The 18,382-nt window shown below is 38.5% G+C and overlaps 1 protein-coding gene across 4 annotated transcripts; it reads right to left on the reverse strand.

The window, feature by feature from the left end:
• Positions 1 to 547: 547 nt before the first annotated feature.
• Positions 548 to 17,891, reverse strand: CCNC (cyclin C). Of its 4 annotated transcripts, none has more exons than XM_051778212.1 (12): positions 17,748 to 17,891; positions 16,700 to 16,806; positions 13,078 to 13,162; positions 12,763 to 12,832; positions 11,240 to 11,291; positions 8,612 to 8,667; positions 7,311 to 7,346; positions 5,859 to 5,950; positions 5,056 to 5,123; positions 4,695 to 4,774; positions 2,950 to 3,068; positions 548 to 2,289 (listed from the first exon to the last, which is right to left on the reverse strand). In XM_051778212.1, the coding sequence occupies exons 1-12, from the start codon at positions 17,777 to 17,779 to the stop codon at positions 2,235 to 2,237; spliced, it is 852 nt and encodes a 283-aa protein (XP_051634172.1). In that variant the 5' UTR covers positions 17,780 to 17,891; the 3' UTR covers positions 548 to 2,234. The 4 variants fall into 4 exon arrangements, with proteins under 4 accessions (XP_051634172.1, XP_051634174.1, XP_051634173.1 ...); XM_051778214.1 differs by lacking the exon at positions 17,748 to 17,891 and adding an exon at positions 17,229 to 17,353; XM_051778213.1 differs by lacking the exon at positions 7,311 to 7,346.
• Positions 17,892 to 18,382: the final 491 nt, after the last annotated feature.

Consider the following 18,382-nt stretch of genomic DNA (forward strand, 5'->3'; position numbering starts at 1 on the left):
GTAGCATATCATCTGTGAAGACTTTCAGCTACCTCCCTTTTAATGAGATACCACGTTTTTATGCACCTCTCCTTTGAAATGAAACACAAGAAAGGTGATTTTTTTTCTGTCTGCTTGGTAGCAAGGCTGTTGAATTCACATTGTGTTGCGTTTCCTGTTGTTCCAAATTACATCTTTCTTTTTAAAACTGTCATCACTGAATCCAGTTCCTTTGACTGCACTTTACTGCCTTTCACTTCAACACTGGAATCAGAGCTGGTAAAATTATACTCACCTCCCCAGCAAAGAATGCAGAGAAACTTCTAGTTACTATAAAGAAGTGCCTGACATTTTAGCTCTGAGGTGTAGGTCACATTGTGATTTAAGTGTGAAGTAAAGTCTGCAAAGGCTCTTGAACAGCAAGAAAAAATTTAATCACTCCAGCCAGAATAGTGTGAAATCCCTAATTCTTAAGCATGAGCTTTCTTGGCAGATTATGTGGTATATGTGAGAAGACTGATGTTTACCTGAAGAACAGTTCCTGTTTAAGAACTCTACACAACAGAGGTCAAGTTGCTTTGATTTATTTCTATTCCCCAAGTCCACATTACAAATAGCACATTTTAGACTTCAAGAAATGAAAGCAAAACAGCCAAATTCCACTTCATCAATTGTCTATAGAAGGTATGGATCAAACAAAGTAGCAAAGACCAAACTGTATATATTTTCCATCTCACCAAAGTGTTTGGGGCTTGCTTACCTAATGATTTATGGAAATAACCTGAACAGAAATAAACATTAGTAGCCTAATGGGCTAAATACAAACACACATCAGTTATATTTCACTGAATGACCAGCCAGTTACAAAGACAGGTATTTGCAAAAATAGGGGTGGGTTTTTTTTTTAAGGGGCCAGTTTTTTGAACCAAGATGCATCACAGAGCACAGGTTTTCAAGAATCTACCTCCAGTATTTCAGACCAGTGAAATGTGTTGTTTCAGGAGAAAAAAAGAAAGAGAACAATGTTACTGCACTTTATTTTATCATTCAGTTGTTGTACTTGGGCAGGTTGGCATTATCATTAAAAATAAAGTTGTACAGAACTTAATTAAAAACAAAGTTATCTAAAAAAAAAAATCAAGAAATCAATTTAGGCCAATTCCTGACTTCAGTGGGATATCTGCCTGAGTAAGGAACACAGGATATGGCCTTCTATTTGAAGGAATCTCATTTTCTCCAGCACAAAGTTAACCAAGGAATCCCATTTCAGTTATTCTAGAGTTGCTCGTAACACTCTGATTAAAATTTACCAGTATGAAGCTCACCGAATGCTTGATCCTCTTAAATATAAACCTCTCTAATGAACCACACAAATTCACACTAACAGTGAAGGCAGACCAACAGTGTATATCTTTTCTACAAAAAAAATCCACCATAAAAAATCATATCCAGATTGGTACTTGATTGTGAAATACTCCGATTGTACCATACAGTACATTTATTTGAAAAAACAAAAATCCTCGTATGTTGGGGTTTCTTAGTTCCTAACACTTGAAATGTTTCAGAAAACTGCAGAATCACAATCACATACATATTGCACTTCTCTGGTAAGCTGGGCTTCTACACATCATGGCAAAAACATCCAAGTAGGTTTACTGAGGAAAACAGCTTTTTAAAATCCAAAAAAAAGAAACGGACTTTCTTTCCCGCAGCTTTCATTAAAACTGTAACAATATTCTTTACAGGCTCTTCTAGGAATTTGTTTCTGAAGGATTGTGTGTTACTTGTTACAGAATCTGTATTTATTTTCTTAAAATCAACAAAACTCAAGGTAATGAATAGATTTAACATACAGTGCACTATCTTCCTTCAGTCACAAACAAAATGAAGACAACACAAGTCAATACAGTTACACTTAGGCTTCAGGTTACTGTCACTTTAAAAATAGTTCACTTCAATGCAAATAAAACCAATAATGAACTATTTGTTTTGAGTGAAAAGTGTTAATCTTTTGCAGCTTGGTTTAATGTTTGATTCCTTACACTGAAAAATCTTAGCATATTTGCTCCAGCGTCAGAGAAAATGTTGTAATTTTAGAGAAAAAGCTTTCAAAATGCTCGACACAAACAAGCTATTTATTCTTCGAGTTCTTTGTCCAAGATGTTACTAAAACCTTCCATCCATTTCATGAACACAGGAAAGATCCCAGGATGTCTTGAGTCAAAGTGGTCCATAAAGAAATTCTTTGGAATGCCTTAAGATTGGCTATAACTAGAGTTCTGGCTACCATTTGGACCCTGTTCTCCTTCACTGTTTGAAGAAAACAAAAACATGTGTCTTCAATAAGAAGCATCGTATTACATTTTTATCCTTTTTTTTTATTAAAAAAAATACAGTATTCTGAAAATAATAAAAATCTTTTGATAGAAAATACTTCAACATATACACAAACAGATAAAGATATTCTGCTCAGTTTCATAAAAAATGCAAAGGTTATTTTCAGCATGCATAAATAGCTTCACCATATTTATCTGAATAATAATTTCAATATATGTCCATGCAGCTGCCTGCTGAATCTACTTCTGAAGTCAACATTGCAAAGTTCACATTACATAAACATGTGCACGGGAATTTACATGTGCAGATTCCCAACAGTGATATTTAATCACAGTAATTAAATATGACATCAAGCAGGCCCAGTTCCATTGAATCTGGCCCAGCCATGGAGCCTCACACTGGGGTTCCTTACATTTGCTGAGCTGTATTGATCACATTCTAATCACATTAACACTCCTCATACAGGCAGTGGATGTTCTGCTTCTCACTAGCTCCTGAACAATCATACTGGTTTTGTAACAGAAACCTCTGCACTGTAAAAACATATGCTATACCTTGAATTAAACATTCACACATTCTTAAGATAGCAGTCTAGTTTTTCCATATGAAAGGTATATTAAACAAGTACAGTACCTGTTTGGAGGTGGTTTTGGTTTAGGCATTTTACTAAGAATAGTAGCCATCTCTTTCCTCTCATCAAAGTTCTTCCACTGCTCATACAGCTTCAGAATGACCCTGATTATTTCTAAAATCTGAATTAGAAAGAAAGGAGATCCTGAGGTGAGACACAACAGTGATTTTATCTTTTTCATAATCAGTTTAAGTGTGTAATTAATTAAATATGCCCAAGACTGAAATTAAACAGCACAATTTTCATATTATAAACAGCTGCCTCACACTTAATCTGGTGGCAATCAAGCATTTCTTTAATCAGTTTTTTGATTTTATTGTGAATGGAAGCCTGAACAGAATACTTTCAACTGTATATACCGCTTCTCTTCCCCAGCAAACTAAATAGCTTTTTATTTATATATTTATTTGCAACTTATGCCACAGCTTATAACTATGCTACTGGGAAAATAAGGAAAACTAGCAGCATGACTGCAGCTACATGACTATGGATTATTAATATAATAATTGATGATTATCAATGTTCTACACATATTAGAGGCACAGTGTTGGAAAATAAAAGCCCAAACCCATAAAATACTGATATAAATTCTTACCTTCTAAGAAACAATTCCAAAGAGTTATTAAATACTTCTTATTATATTCTTACATACATATAATAAGAATTATTGACACTTCATATTCCACTTCTGGAAGCATAAGCATTCTCTACCAGTTTGGACATTTTCTATCTATTGCACCTCAACTACCTTACTTTCTATTAAATTTCTACAAATGGATAATGTTTGGTCCATAATTTGCTTCATCATTCTCTAAATTAATAAAGTAGACTTCTTCTTTTTAATGCATGAGCTTTGATTAAGTGCTAGAGCAATATATGTCCCTGAAACAAAAGTCATAGTAGGCTAAGCGATTCATGGTGTTCATGTGAAAAAAATCAAGCTTAGATTGTATCACTGACATGAGAACCAAGACATGTAAACATTCAAACATGTTCAGTACCAAGCTTATGGTAACCTTATCTGTCAAATATAGGTTGGTTCTCCTCTGCTGCCAGTTTATTATCACCCTGCTTTTGCATGCATGACAGTATAATTCACAGAGCTCTTGAGGCAGCACAGTATCCACACTGTGTTTACATTTGAAGACAAATCCTGGAATACAAATACAATGCCGGACAACATCAGTGGGATAAAGAGCAATACCAAGGGCACAGAGGGCAATGGTACATCTCATGCATAACAGGCTATTTAATTCCAGACACTGTTTCAAAAAAAAACAGACTGAAAAAAATATGTGCTAAGTGAAGCAGCTGTGATAAGGAGTGTAAGTACTAGTTTGGCTTGCTTGCTGGAGCTAAACAAAGGTTAGCTGAAAGGTGAATCAGAAAATCACATGCACTTGAATTTAAAAGTCAAAGTCATGCTGGCAATCTTGTATGATGGAAAGACATTGGGAATTATTTTTCTGGCAAAAAATGTAAAAGGTACTGTTTTTATACTTCTGTCTGAAAAATGGCAACACCAGCAACGCTTTTCTGTTATCAAATGGTTTTGTCTCAACTTTCAGAGCAGGGTGATAACCAAATAACCTTACATTGTCTCCCTCCCCAAGAGATCTACCTAATTTAATAGCATCTAACACGATCACTGAATGAAGTTCAAATCAGTATCGCAGATGTGTAAGACAACCACAGTTACCATTTCTGGTCAGTCCATTACAAGTGGTGGGAATGAAAAGCAGAGTACCTTTTCCATATCAACAGACAGCTCAGCAAACCATTGCCTGGCATCCTTCTGCTGGACAACGCAGGCCACATGTAGGCAAGCTGCAAAGAACAGGTTACACGGATGTTGAACAAAGATCCACTCCTGATACAGTTAGAAACATTCTATTTTTATAAACTCTATACAGTTCAACAGAGAAAACTTGGGATTAATTACCTGATTTTTCTTTAAGACCTCTTAAGTTGCAAGGCTACACTGTCAGTGCTATATGAAACACAACCTGAAGCACCTTATGAGTGCACTCTGAGGAATGCTTGCGATGGGACAGTGCAGAGAATACATCCATTTAAACATGACAAGAGACAGTACTTGTGTTACTTACCTAGAGCTATCATGAAAGGAGGGTACAGCAGACAAAGATCAGTTCTGTATGTGTCATTCACTATCCTCCTGTGCAAAAAAGAACTTATAAGGATCCTCCTATTCACCTTTATTATTCACCTTGTGACTTCAAAAACTGCTGTCAGTTTACAAATATTCTGTCAGTTTCCCAGATGGTAGAAGCAGTGAGGCTGAAGGGTTAAACATCAAGAGAAGAGATCTTTTCCCTTATAAAAATTCTCTTAATGCCTTTCTTTGTCTTCCTTCTAGTCACCACAGAAGTTTATTTGGAAACACTGTTTTAGTACCATAAGTGTCTTTCTGCAGAGGATGTTGATGTATACCATAAAAAAATAATCTGTTTCACAAAAAAGTAAGGTCGAGCATAAAAGTAGTACTTTTACTGTTTTTCTGTATTTGAAACAGTTCAAGAATAAGAGTTCTGCTAACACAGCTAAAACCCCCTATATATTGTTTCTACCTCCTACGACAAGATACAACAGAAAGATGATGTTGATAGAGATTTCCTCTACTCATAATCACCATTCAGTAGTGTAAAAACTGTGCTATTAGAGCTAGTCTAAAAAATAAAAATTAGACCACTGCAAAGTAAAATTATTACAGTGTTAAAGACAGAATAACCTAAGTCAGGAACATACACCTGCACAGGTTAGCTAGGGCATCCTTTGTATTCAAATATGGTTAAGCCTGTTTGGTTAAACAAAAGCTTAATCAACTTTGAAGCATAACTGTTAAAGTTACATTCTTGATGAAAGAAGGAACTACTGCCATTGTCTTCATTACCATGCAAGAGGTAGCAGCATGTCTTCTTGGCCCATATCTTGTACATACTGGAGCAAAGGTCTATAAGGATGATATACTATCAAACAGCAGTCCTAGGAAAAATGTCAATGGGATAAAAGTTAGATTACAGTGCAGAGCACGTTGTCAGTTCGTATTAAAACATTTGGTTTACAAGTCAATTGCTGATTATTTTTTTAAGTAGCATTCTGACACCTAGCCCTGCTCTAATGAGGGCAGTGCTCTCTCTAGAATACCATTACATAGCAGCATTGCCAATCTGTCAATGTCCTTCCCCTAAGAGACACAGAAAGTCACATCTGCAGCATACTGAAACCTCATTTGCTTACAAACCCGTAATTCCCACTTGGAAATACAGAACACTGCCAGAAAACTGTCTGTTACTAAATACCATACATGGAAAGCATGCCAAAATAATTGACACTGGTTTGGAAGGAAAGAAAAGAAAAATTGCACTGCTCTCAAATCCCCTCATTTCAGGTCCAGGTAAACAACAAAGAATAACTCTCTAGCTAAAAGAAGCCAACTGTATGGATTCTACAGGGAAAAGCCACATTAAGTTACATGTGCTGAACACTTAAGTGAAACGCTGTTATTGCACATACTACATATTGCATAGCATACTGGAAAAATATGTGAATCCCCAAAACATAATTTCTTGTAAATGCTTGTGATTAAACTCTGGTATACAAAACACAAGAGTTACTGCCATGTATACCAGAGGTATCAAGGACTAAATCTAAACAGGAACCTAAAAACTATACTAAAACAACTGTAGGCACAAACAAAAGTTTTGATCTGAGCTCCTCTCTGTTCTGGTCCCAACACATATTCTTTCTCATTTGCTGACTAACTCACTAGGCTCCTCCCTGGTTTCTGTCTCCTTTTCTCTGCACTTGAGCAGAACTACTAACCCATCCAAGTCCAACCCATACAGAGAAATTAGCCCCCTAAGAAGCCTGGGTTGAATCCTTTCAGCTGCCTGAACAGAGTGATGGGATAGCAACTCTTACAAAAAGCAGGTACAGTTCCTTTCTTTGAAAGTGTCTGAAAGAAAATGTCACACTGTGCTCCTTTCACCCAACAGCGTAATAGTTACAGCACCATCTCAGAAAATGGGAGGGCTGAATTCAGCTGCTTCTTCACAAGATTCAAACTCATCTGACTTCCTAAAAGATTACTCTAATTATCAGGTTGTTACAGACTAGCCTGAGCGGGATAGTACCCACAATTTCTGCTGGAACATACATGTGTAGCTCCAGATTCTTCCAAGCAAGAAGAAGAGGGCACAGAAAGGATACAAGTCTTTATGATCATGATTGGCCATTCATCTAGGGAAATAAGGACACTGACATCCCAGTCTCTGCATTGGGACTTAGATACAGTTACCTTTTTTTAAAAACAGAAGCAGTTCTACCAAAAAACCCAACCTACCATTAATTCTAAGAGATAGAATTCACATTCTAGTATCTGCAAAGAAGTAAAATCACAGTTAATCAGCAGCATGTTTCAGAAAACTGAAAGAATTAAAAGTTTAACATCACAAATGCATAGGAATTCTCAACACCTACTTCCAACAGTCCTAAATGCATTTCATCTGAAACTACAAAACCAAACAAAAAATAAAACTATTATTGGCAATTACCTTATCACCATTATAACTTCACTCCAGTCATAGTAAAAACAAATTTAAATATTTTGGATCAAGTTTACTATGAAAGACTGTGTCATTGACAGTACTTCTCTGGTTTGTTTCAACTCCTAGGTGAAAATTGTTCCCAGTGCATAAACACTTAACAGAAATAAAGTTCTTTTGTAGAATTAGAGCTTCTTCATCAGGCCACTAACATGTCAAATAGTCTTTCAAAGTATTTTCTGGCCTAATTTCATATGAAATATTCTCTCCAATTGTAGCAATTAAATCAGTTCTCACTCTCGATAGAGAAAGTAACATATTAGTGACATCAAGGAAAAGAGTGGACTGCTTGGGCTATTGAAAGAAGTACTCCAAAATATATTTCCATCTGCCTTTACCTGTAAAATAGCAGTTTTATTGTAAGCTCTTAGATATTCTATATTCTGATGTATCATTTGGCTTTCTAGATAGGGTGAAAAGCAAACCAACAAAAAAGGAGTATTTGTTACAGTCAATCTAAAAATAATTAGATGTTTAATTTCCAAAATTCTACAGCACAGGTCAAAACTGGTTTTAAGAAAAACTACAGAACTTCTCAGCATCGTGACTAAGAATGCCTTGAAAATCACTGGCAAATCTAAATTTTAAATAATAAATAAAAACTCTTTTAACTGTCATTAAATTTTACAGGCAAAAATAAAACTGTTTTCTGTAAGCCAACCGCTCCTGCGTGCAAGCTTGGAAGCATCCCAGATGCAAGGGCCATTTACCTTCCTTGGAGCAATGTATTTGTAAATAAGAACACAGGAACATTCAAAAAACCTAAATCTCTTTTATCATCATGCTATAGAACAACTACTTTGGTCACCTTGTCACATCACTTGTCTTTCCTGTCAACAACTTCAGGAAAAGAGGTTATGCAAGGTTTATTATTTTTAAAAGTAACTTTGCCAATATTCTATCAAAAACTAATTATGAACAGCCCTGACATATAAATAGGAAAATATTTCTTTCTTAGACTTTAAAAGACAGGATTTCCTGCTAACAATTATTTGCCTTAATTTACTTGATCAAGTAGTATTTCAAATAGCATACTTACATGGTTCATCCTATAAGGAAACTCCTTTGGAAAGGCATACGAAAACCTAGTTTTCACTACAGTAAGGAGAAATAAGTATGTTAAAAATGATGTAATTAATACTTTTACTTCTTTTCTATTAATTCATCTCTATACAGCCCTTCAGATCTCTTTGGCAGCACAACTGCTTGCAAAACGAAAGGCTTGTATTTCAAAGAGAAAAGGTAGGTTAGAAGATTTAAGATCTTGAAAAGGAAAGAGAAATACACCTGAAGCCCAGATTTGCACAGGTACTCAGCCAGACATTTGACTGCCACTTTGGATAATATTAAATCTTCTGGTAAACCACCAACTGGACACCTAACTTTCCACAAGTTATCATTCACAGAGCTATCTAACTATCTAGCTACTGATGTTTAGGATCTGAGTTCCCACACTAAATCCAAGTGGAATTTTCACGTGGGATTTTTTACATAGGCTTGATCCTTCAACATGCAAGACTTTAAAACAACTAATGAATTCTCAGAAAATCAAGACTTCTTGTATGTCCATGATATAAAGATTTTGGATATACAAAAAACAGGTTAAATTCAAAGCAAGAAGTCAATTCACCACATTGCAGATCAGTGTCCTAGGCACTGGATTATCAGACATTTCAAGGGTGTTCCTCTCCTTGAGAGAGACACCTAAGCATCTGCTTTGGCATGTGACATGATTCAAGACACTTGTCTCCAGGACCGTGTTCAAATATATCCTCAGTTTTCTAGTTAATGATGATCTCTGATTTAGATACCTAATTAATCTTCACACATTTTACAAGGAGAACAGGTAGAGATAGTGTACTGGTAAGAAGTATGCTAAGATGCAAAATCAGAGTGATTTCATGTTAGAATGGTGAACAAAGAAAAACAAGTACACTTGGGGATGTGGATTTGAGATTTTTACAAGTGAAACATTTAGAAATCTATTTTAAGTCCCTGTCCTCCATGGAAAACATTGGTAACATTTAACATCCTGGAAGTGGATAATATTCCCTATATTAATGACAGGCAGTATATTATGAATTGATACTATTGATACTACTTCCAGACAATCAGTACACCATTTACTTTGAAGAAAAGACAGCATCAGTTGTCTGGGCTAAAGACTTCACCATTTAGATCTACAGTGGACTTTACTAGAAAATTTGCTTTAGGACACTAAGACTAGGCTACTGGTTGGAAATTTTAATTATTTCAAGAAAGAGAAAAATTAATAAAAAGGGTTTCTCAAGAAGTACGCAAACTAAGATGTATATGGTAAAAGAATATACCACTTTGAGGGAAAAGATGGCAAAACAAAGTATTTTTCCCACAAAGCAAGCTGCAGATACAGTCATATGGAGCTGTCCTTTTAGTGAGATGTGGAAACAGAGCAAAAAGCCTTTGAAGACGTTGCTGGAAACCTGCCTGAGAGTATGCTCCTTACAATGGAAGCATGTTTTAGTAATTTCATGTTTCTACAAAGGAATAAATGCTTGGAGAAAGCCTGTTGCATTTTGTCCTCACTTCATGAAACACAAAGTACTAATCAGGGCTGACAAGACTTCTAGGTCTGAAGGAAGAAGTGTGAGGGAAATCTTCTACAGGACCCTGAGACTAGGGGTTTTGAGAAACAGCACAGCTTAGAACTAGATGTCCAAGTAAAATCAGCTACTGCATATTTACCAAAACCCATCTAACTTTCTCACTGATGCATCGAAACTTCCACAGAGATGCTGCTGATGTAAAAATAGCAACTCTCATTGCTAAATCCAGTGCTGGCCTTGGTCATGCTGCACTGAAGATGTGTTTCAGCTCCTGGTGGCAGAACTGTCATACAGCCAGCCCCATGGACTGATACACTCACTGCATGTGGAAGCTACAGATGCAGCCAGTCACCTGTCCCCTCAATGGCTGAGAGGGATTTTGAAAGCACTGACCTACATACTGAAGAGCATAGCCAGGATCTGCCTATTGAGAGCAGCTGACCTTCTGGGTCAGATAATAGCATTCAGTTAAGGAAGACAACACTGTAAGACCTTGATGAATGAGATGCAAGTGGGAAATACAAGGCAAGCGGGAAAGATAGAGAATTAAGTAACCACAGTGTAATTTTACTGAATTTATTTGTGGACAATATATAGGCTATAAAATATATTTTTAGAAATAAATATCATGTGCAAAGACTAATTTTATGATGGGGGAAAAGGATTTAAAAAAATTTGAAGGTATAAAGCCTACCAAAAATTCTGAAAATAGGTACTTCCATAGAAACATACCTTTTATAAAACAGACAAATAAAGCCCTAAGTTTCCAATTCTATCTTTGAGGAGTTCAGAATTTAATTTACTTCTCAATATTGTTTATAAATTTCAATAGTTTTATTTTATTACTTTGGTTTTACTTATGCCTGGCATAAGTTCCAACCAAAATCAACCAAAACTAATACAGAAAGGACCCTTCTGTCTCTATATTTAGAAAGAGAAGCTATTTAGTCTAAATGGCTTTAACTGGCTCTTATAGTCCTCCACAATTTGATAAAAAGCTACCTTTTAAAAACAAGCAAAGAAAGCATCTGATCTCCCTACAGACATGCTGAACTACCGTATAATAAAATACTGATACTTACATACAGAAGTAGCAGCAGAAATCAACCTTGTATTTGAAACAACACCAAATTCCTGAAGAAAAAATGGTAAATGAGGTGAACCACCTGAAACACCATATACTCACACTGTTATCAAATTAAAATAATGGCTTCTTACTAAACTGGGCTTCTTTACGCAGTACTGCAGTATTTGGTTTTCTCCCCCACCCCTTTTTCTTTTCTTTAAGGTGACTCTTAGGCAAAGAGTTATTTCACTGATTAGTTATTTTGTTTTTGTGAGGAACAGTAAAGATTTACAAACAGTACTACAGCCACAAAAACTCAGTTGGCTAACACTGCATATAAAATAGACAAGAGGGCTTCAAGAAGGTATGGGGTTTTTTTCTTATCTCATTTGGAGAGAAAACTGTCTTTAGAAACCTGACATTAACTACCTTTTTTAATTATGTTTCCATGAAGACTTAGGTCCTCTGCTGGGACAGTCAGCAAACAGAAAATTTTCTGTATACATCGTTCTTTCAGGGAAGTGCATAGCTGAGTCATTACTGCTATAGGTACCCTCTAAAACTGCAGAAGCGTTAAAATAAGGAAGGCTACACAGACTTCTAATATTTCTTCTAAAATATAAGGCACATCTATGTGTATAAACTCTGTCTGCACTTCCTTAAAGGTTATTTAACAAGCTGATAAAAAAAAAATATCTCCAGCTCTGTCTTTCTCACTTCCTTCACCTCTTCCAAACACTGAAAAGTGTCACAGTATTTGTACAGACAACAGTATCACATGTAGATACTGGTTTAGGAGGACTGCTTCTACCATCCACTAGGTATTTTGAGTTCCTCCCATGAAAATTCCTTAGTGCTGACAGATCACAAATTGGCCAATTTGGTTTTCTTCCATTATGTAGACACTTCTTGGACAGCTGTAAAACTTTCTGGATTACAGAGACTAAAAGCAGTGCCCAGCTCATGCTGACTCTTGGCCACATTCAAAGTGGGCTTTAATGGTGGAGGCATGGAGCCTTCTCACCACTGTCCCTAATGGGCCAGTTCCTCATGATAATTTCTTAAGGATAGCACATGAGCTACAACATACTTTTAATTCAAGCAATGAAAGTGTGGTAAACTCTGAGGATTCCTCACTATATGAAATAGAACCAGATAATTAGGAAAAAATTTCCAATTATGTTTTAAAGTTTGAGTAAACATAAATAAGGAAAAACACATTAGAAAGGAGACACTGCACAATTTAAGATACAGTATATGTAAATATGTAAACAAACACTGTATCACAGTGAAATAGCCATTTAAAATACTCTTTTCAATTTTCAGAGCCACTTAGGGTTAGTAATATAGACAAAATTGTGAAATAACATGTTTGAAGGCCTTTTCCGTCTCCTTTTTTTAAATGCCATAGAAATCTATACGAAAAAGAGAAGGTTTCAACCCCCAAAGCATGAAGAATGCCAAAAATTTAAAAGTCCTAAACGTTTTCTCTCTCATACATCACATAATTTTACATTAAAAAATTGTAATACTTCATACCTCTACTTTGGATGCCAAAAACACACACGTAGGAGCCATTAATACTGGATCTATACTTTTTAGGGAATATCTGAAATGTTACAACAAAATTATAATATGTTGTTTCATACACGTAGAACGATTAATCTATTAAGAGAACCACACTTCCTTTTGAAAAAGCAAAGCTTAAGTTAACTTTATTAAAGCATAAAAGCTTTACACCATCCAGAAAACAAAAGTGGCACTGTTTTTAATACAGAACTGCATTTTTAAAGGGCTACCAAAATGTGCCTAGCAAATGTTTTATTCTTGTACCATCATAGTAAACAGTCCTACCTGGCATAGAATCTCTTGAAGTAGACTGTAGCAGTGGCAATAACTTGTTGTCTTAATTTAAGATGTTCACCTAAAGCCTGGATAACTTAAAAAAAAATGAACAAAAGCTTGAGTTGAGTTTTTTAAACAATTTGACACCAAATAGCAAAGGGTCTCAAAACATGACTAGTGCTGGGGATTTTAAGGAGCAGCAGCACAGTCTTCTCCCTCAGTTCAGGTACGTAGCTCTGGTGAGAACATGTTGCTGTAAACCTACAGACCCACAAGTGAAGAAGAACCGCTGCCTCCTGAAGCTTGGGGACACCTTCAAAAAGGGAAAGGTAACTTGACTTCATTGTGTACAAAGTGAGTATGACCTTTAAGAAGATGACAACACAAATCTCAGAAGGGTAAAGCTTGGGTATTCCACTTTAGAGCAAAACAAATTCAAACACAGAAAATATAAATCTATAGCTCTTCAGTGCCATGCAAAATGGATGGGTTTTTTTTCAAACAAGTGAAGCTGCCAACAAAAACATGGTCATTTTATTTGGCAGAGGCAGCAGGTGTTAAAAAAATGACATATTTAGTCTAGGGAGAGGGGGTGGGAGACCAGAGGATGCAGTCAGCTGCTCCATCACGGTGGTCCTCTGCCAGTTGGCCAAGAAACAACCCTGGTGTCATCTGTGCAGGTAGCTCTTGTTTGGCCTCCCAGGCAAAGGAAAGGTGCCAAGCAAATCAGATGCATCAAGCTGGGATTAAGAGCAGGGGTTGGATATAAAGAATGGCACAGTGAAACATAAGGTTGTTACTTGTTATTTTTCCCATTCTTCTTCGCGGCCATTATTCTGAGCAAGGCTCGGCTGTGTGAAGGTTCCCTCTTCTTTTTTTTCCTCCCTCACGAGAAATGTCAAAAACAATATTTTAAAATACACTTAAGTATATATTTAAAACATGTACAGTACGACCAAGACAGTGACCACTGGCAGGAAAGGCAAAAAATTCTGTTATCAGTCATCACTACATTCTTAATCTCTACTTAAGCACTCAAGTCCAGAGTGTTTTCTCCATGCTCTTACCTCATATGCCCCAGGAATATGCAGGGTACACCTGACTAATTTGTCATCCACTGTGGTCACCCAAAGCAACATTAAGTCCCTGTCTATGTCAAAACTTCTAAAGTGAAGAATGCCAAACTGGGACTAGGCTGCCAGTGACAGTAAGACAACCAATACTGCCAGAAAGGATGTTAAGACAAAGCAGTATGCAATGTCTGTACAAATACTAAAATATTTATCAGCAGGTTTGAAAGAAATTTTCCCTTTGATTTGACCATGGGGCTAAAAAGCTGTCCTACTACTAGGGCATCAGAAAAATTCAAACATTAAGCTAAACAGAATTCTCCAAATATGTTTCCTACTCCCATGGGATTTTCAGGAACAGTTAGTCCATCTGCTGTCAAGAAAAAAATCAAGTGTGGTTTAGGAAAAAAAATGGACAAGAGCCTAGAGAGACTTAATGAAATGGAAGCTTGTATATGTTGGGAAAAAGTCCAATACTTGTAATTATTTTTTTAATATTTGAAAAGAAACTATAGGATTATTTATTCCTGTATGTTTAAAATAAGTGGCTTCAGTGCTTGTTTTTTTGTTTTTTTTTTAATAAAGACTGTTTTAAATCTGAGTATTTTGAGTACCCTTTAACACAAACATTACAGTTTCTGCCGAAAATCAGAAAGGGAAAACAACTAATGCACTTTTCAGAGAAAAACTATTAAGACTTGGTGATCAACAAGACTTGAGAGAAATCAACAGCTTCATTTTTCAAACTACTTTAGAAGACGATCTTTTTAGTTCTCTTCAGTATTCTGAATAGCTGTGCATGGCCATAAAATCAGTTCATGATCTACTGCACTTGTTTACCAATGACGAAGCAGTAGGAAATTGCCCCTCTCCAAGTAATGTTTTGATTTAGGGAACAATCATCTCCTGGGCTGACACACACCCATGTGACATGCTGTGGCCAAGACTCATATCCCTACTCAGGTAGTGCAGATGGGAGACAAGGGAGGATCCAAAGCAGGATTCCTGTTCAGAGGCAGGTGATGATAGAACACACATCAAGGGCTTGGACAGGGCAAGCGCTGCCTGAGCTCCCACCAGTACAGAGCACCCCTGACTGTCCTCCCCATGAAGGTGTCTCTCTTTGCTCGAGAAGGGGTAAAGCCCAGCACCACCATCTCCTCCAGAGCAGGCTGTGTCCGTACATGGGGAGCTGCTGGCAGAGCTGTTCTCCAGCTGCCACTGCTCACTCACTGCACCTTCAGGGGAGACAAGGAGTGCCAAGGAACAGGAACCCTGAGAACCACGAACTGACACTAACAAACTAACTTGTTTACTTTGTAAGTCTTTGTTTACTTAAGAAAAACACTGAAGTGAAACATTTAAAAGGCATATTTCATAATTCAAATTAATACTAGTGAAAATTAGCGGAGAAATACAGCTTTCAAAATATCCTCTTTATGTCTCTTTGCATTATGAAGCTATGATGCTTCATTTTAACCTCAAGAAATTTCAGGAATGGATCAAATGGGTAAATCATTGCTAATTTGATTTCCTGGTGCAATATAAGCAATAATACAGATATATCCACAGTGACAGTGTTGGCAGCATATGCAGTTGTTACAAAAATAACTAAGCTGAGAGAGAAGCTGGGATAAGTATCTTTCACAGATATCATTCCAGCACTGACATAAGATCTTCAAGTGGCCTTGGCAAAGTCACTTCACTTCTCTGTCTCAGGTCTGGCCTGAAAAAACAAGCATTCTGTACTTTAAAGGACTGCTGCAAAAAACATTTAAAGAGTTGTTTGCAATAGTAGATAGCAATATCCTTTGTGTAGGGATACTTATTTATACTTATTTATACGCTGAACAATTGCACAGAAAAGAGTGAGTTTAAAGGCCTTTGTAATCTGATATGTGGCCATTCATATGGATGGTTAAAGACTATGAGGGTGAAGTAAGACTTCGATAACTTCACAGACAAGTCCCAGATTCTTTGGGAGAACAGGCTGCCTGCCAACAGCTCTCAGAAACTTGTAGACAATTTGAAAGCCACCTGGTGCTGGTGAACCAGTCAGAAGGCAAAACACAGGCTGTGTTGCAAGTTTCAGAGAATGTAACCGAATACAAATAACAAGTTTCCAAGCTCTGCTGTTTAACAGGATTGCACGGATTACCTAAAATACTTACCACAGCCTAAGTACCCACCAAAAGCCTAGTCTCAGCACTAATGCATGATATGGAGTCTTTAGTATGCGAGCTTAGCAGTTTCTGTTTGCTTCTCCTCCTTTTATGTTTTTGGTAAGAAACTCTTGAAAATAAGAAAATTTACTGCTTTGTTCTATCACAGGTTAAAATGCTATATATGCAGCTAATTTGCCTGTAAGTTCTCCTAGAACTCTGTTAGTATAACTAAAAAATTGTGATGTTATTTATATTGCAGTTCTTTGTTAAAATGGGCTGTGAAAGTATATGTAATACCACAAGGAAAACATTACGTTCTCTAAGCAATTCAAGCCTGCGTTTAGACATGGCAGATATTGCACGGATTTTACAGCAGAAATAAAAAAAGGGGTTTACCATTTGTAAAAAATATCTGTAGCTTCCAATATTCTTCTTCAGTTAGAAATTTCAAGTCTTTCTGGCGTTCCTTCAATAGATCTTGTTTATCCAAAATCCATTGTAAGCTAAAGGAATGGAAAATAATTTCAGCAACTCTTTATCAACATTATACTGAGTGTCTCCTGTACAAACAGACTATGAATTAAGGCTCAGGGCTAAAGGGCTTCTAGCCTTTAACCAAGCCACACACAGTCTTCTCAAGCAAACACTCACCAGGGTTTTCAAAGTTAAACAACTGGGGGAAAAAACAAAACAACAACAAAACAATAAAACCACAAACTACCAAGGGCTAAGATCAGCCTCTACCTGTAGCAAACTGAGCTGGCTGTGCAGCTCTTATACCCCGTCAGTTACTAACAAGGTTTAGATTGCAGTCAGTACATCACGGGCACCATTCAAACCTCGACGCACTAAGCATGAAGAGTTTTAGGGCAGAATCACTGAATCAATTAGGTTGGAAAAGACCAATGAGATCATCGAGTCCTACCTATGACTCAACACCGCCTTGTCAACCAGACCAGGGCACTAAGTGCCACGTCCAGTCTCTCCTAAAGCACCTCCAGGGACGGTGACTCCACCACTTCCCTGGGCAGTCCATTCCAGTATCTCACCGCCCTTTCTATGAAAAACTTCCTCCTAATGTCCAACCCAAGCTGACACCGGCTGTCCTACCGCTGGGGGACAAACCTGCCAAGGCCCCAAGTGCCCGCACCCGCCGCTGAAGCCCCGGGCGGCGCGGGCGGGGACACCGGGACGCGACCCCTGTCCCGGAGCGCCCGAACGCCTCCCAAGCGGCGGCGGAGCGGGGCCGCCCCGGGCAGCCCCGCACTCCAGCGCGGCTCTAGGCAGGGCGCCACGGCTCGCAGGCCCCGCCGCCCGCCCGGCGCTGCCCGGCCGCCCCGGGCCTCCCCTCAGCGCCGCGCCCGCCCGGCCCCGCAATGAATGGACAGAGCGCGGGGACGGCCCGCAGAACCCGTGCCCCGCGCCCCGCGGCCGCGGCACCCACTAGTGCGAGCTCTGCCAGAAGTTGCCGGCCATGGGAAGGAGCGGAGCGGAGCGGGGAGGAGCGGGGAGGAGGCGCCCGGGCCGCGATGCCCCGGCCCCGCCGCCACAGCGCCGCCACCCCCGCGCCGACAGCAGGAAGGAGGAGATGGCCGCCGCCGCCGCCGGCCGGCAACACGCGGCACTGCCAACCGTTCCCCCGTGCGCGGGTTCCGGCCCCCGCATCCCCGCTGGCTGGCACAGGGACACGCACTGGGTTGGGCTGGGAGCTGGGAGGGGCTTTCCAAAACCGTACAGTCTGACCCCCATGCCACGGGCAGGGACACTTTCCTCTAGACCGAGTTGGCCCGTGCGCCATCTAACATGGATGGCCTCGGGTGCTGCCAGAGATGGGGCATCTTCAGCTTCCCTGGGCCAAGTGGCATCCGTAGCAACCTGTGCCTCACCACCCTCGCAGGAAACAATGTCTTCCCTATGTCCAATCTATACCTCCCTTTTGTCAGTGTAAAACCACTGAGGTCTAAATTCAGGATCAGGATTCTCCCAGTTGTAAGGTCCCAGCAAGACCAAGAGCTTACTTGGCCTGTGCTGTCTCCACCTCACCTAAATTTCTCTTTAACTTACATATTCCCAAGGTTT

The sequence above is a fragment of the Manacus candei genome, unplaced genomic scaffold, assembly GCF_025592945.1.
Source record: "Manacus candei isolate 608988 ecotype Guabito, Panama unplaced genomic scaffold, ASM2559294v1 h1tg000011l, whole genome shotgun sequence".
Taxonomy (NCBI): Eukaryota; Metazoa; Chordata; class Aves; order Passeriformes; family Pipridae; genus Manacus; species Manacus candei.

What these genes read in the sequence shown, in the direction of transcription:
- CCNC (XM_051778212.1), bottom strand. Translation starts at nt 17,779, where the DNA reads ATGGCCGGCAACTTCTGGCAGAGCTCGCACTA. An exon ending in ACAGATATTTTTTACAAATG is followed by an intron (nt 13,163 to 16,699) that starts GTAAACCCCTTT and finishes TTTTTTTTTAAG; the next exon opens with TTATCCAGGCTTTAGGTGAA. An exon ending in TGTCTGTTGATATGGAAAAG is followed by an intron (nt 3,069 to 4,694) that starts GTACTCTGCTTT and finishes TTTCTAATTCAG; the next exon opens with ATTTTAGAAATAATCAGGGT.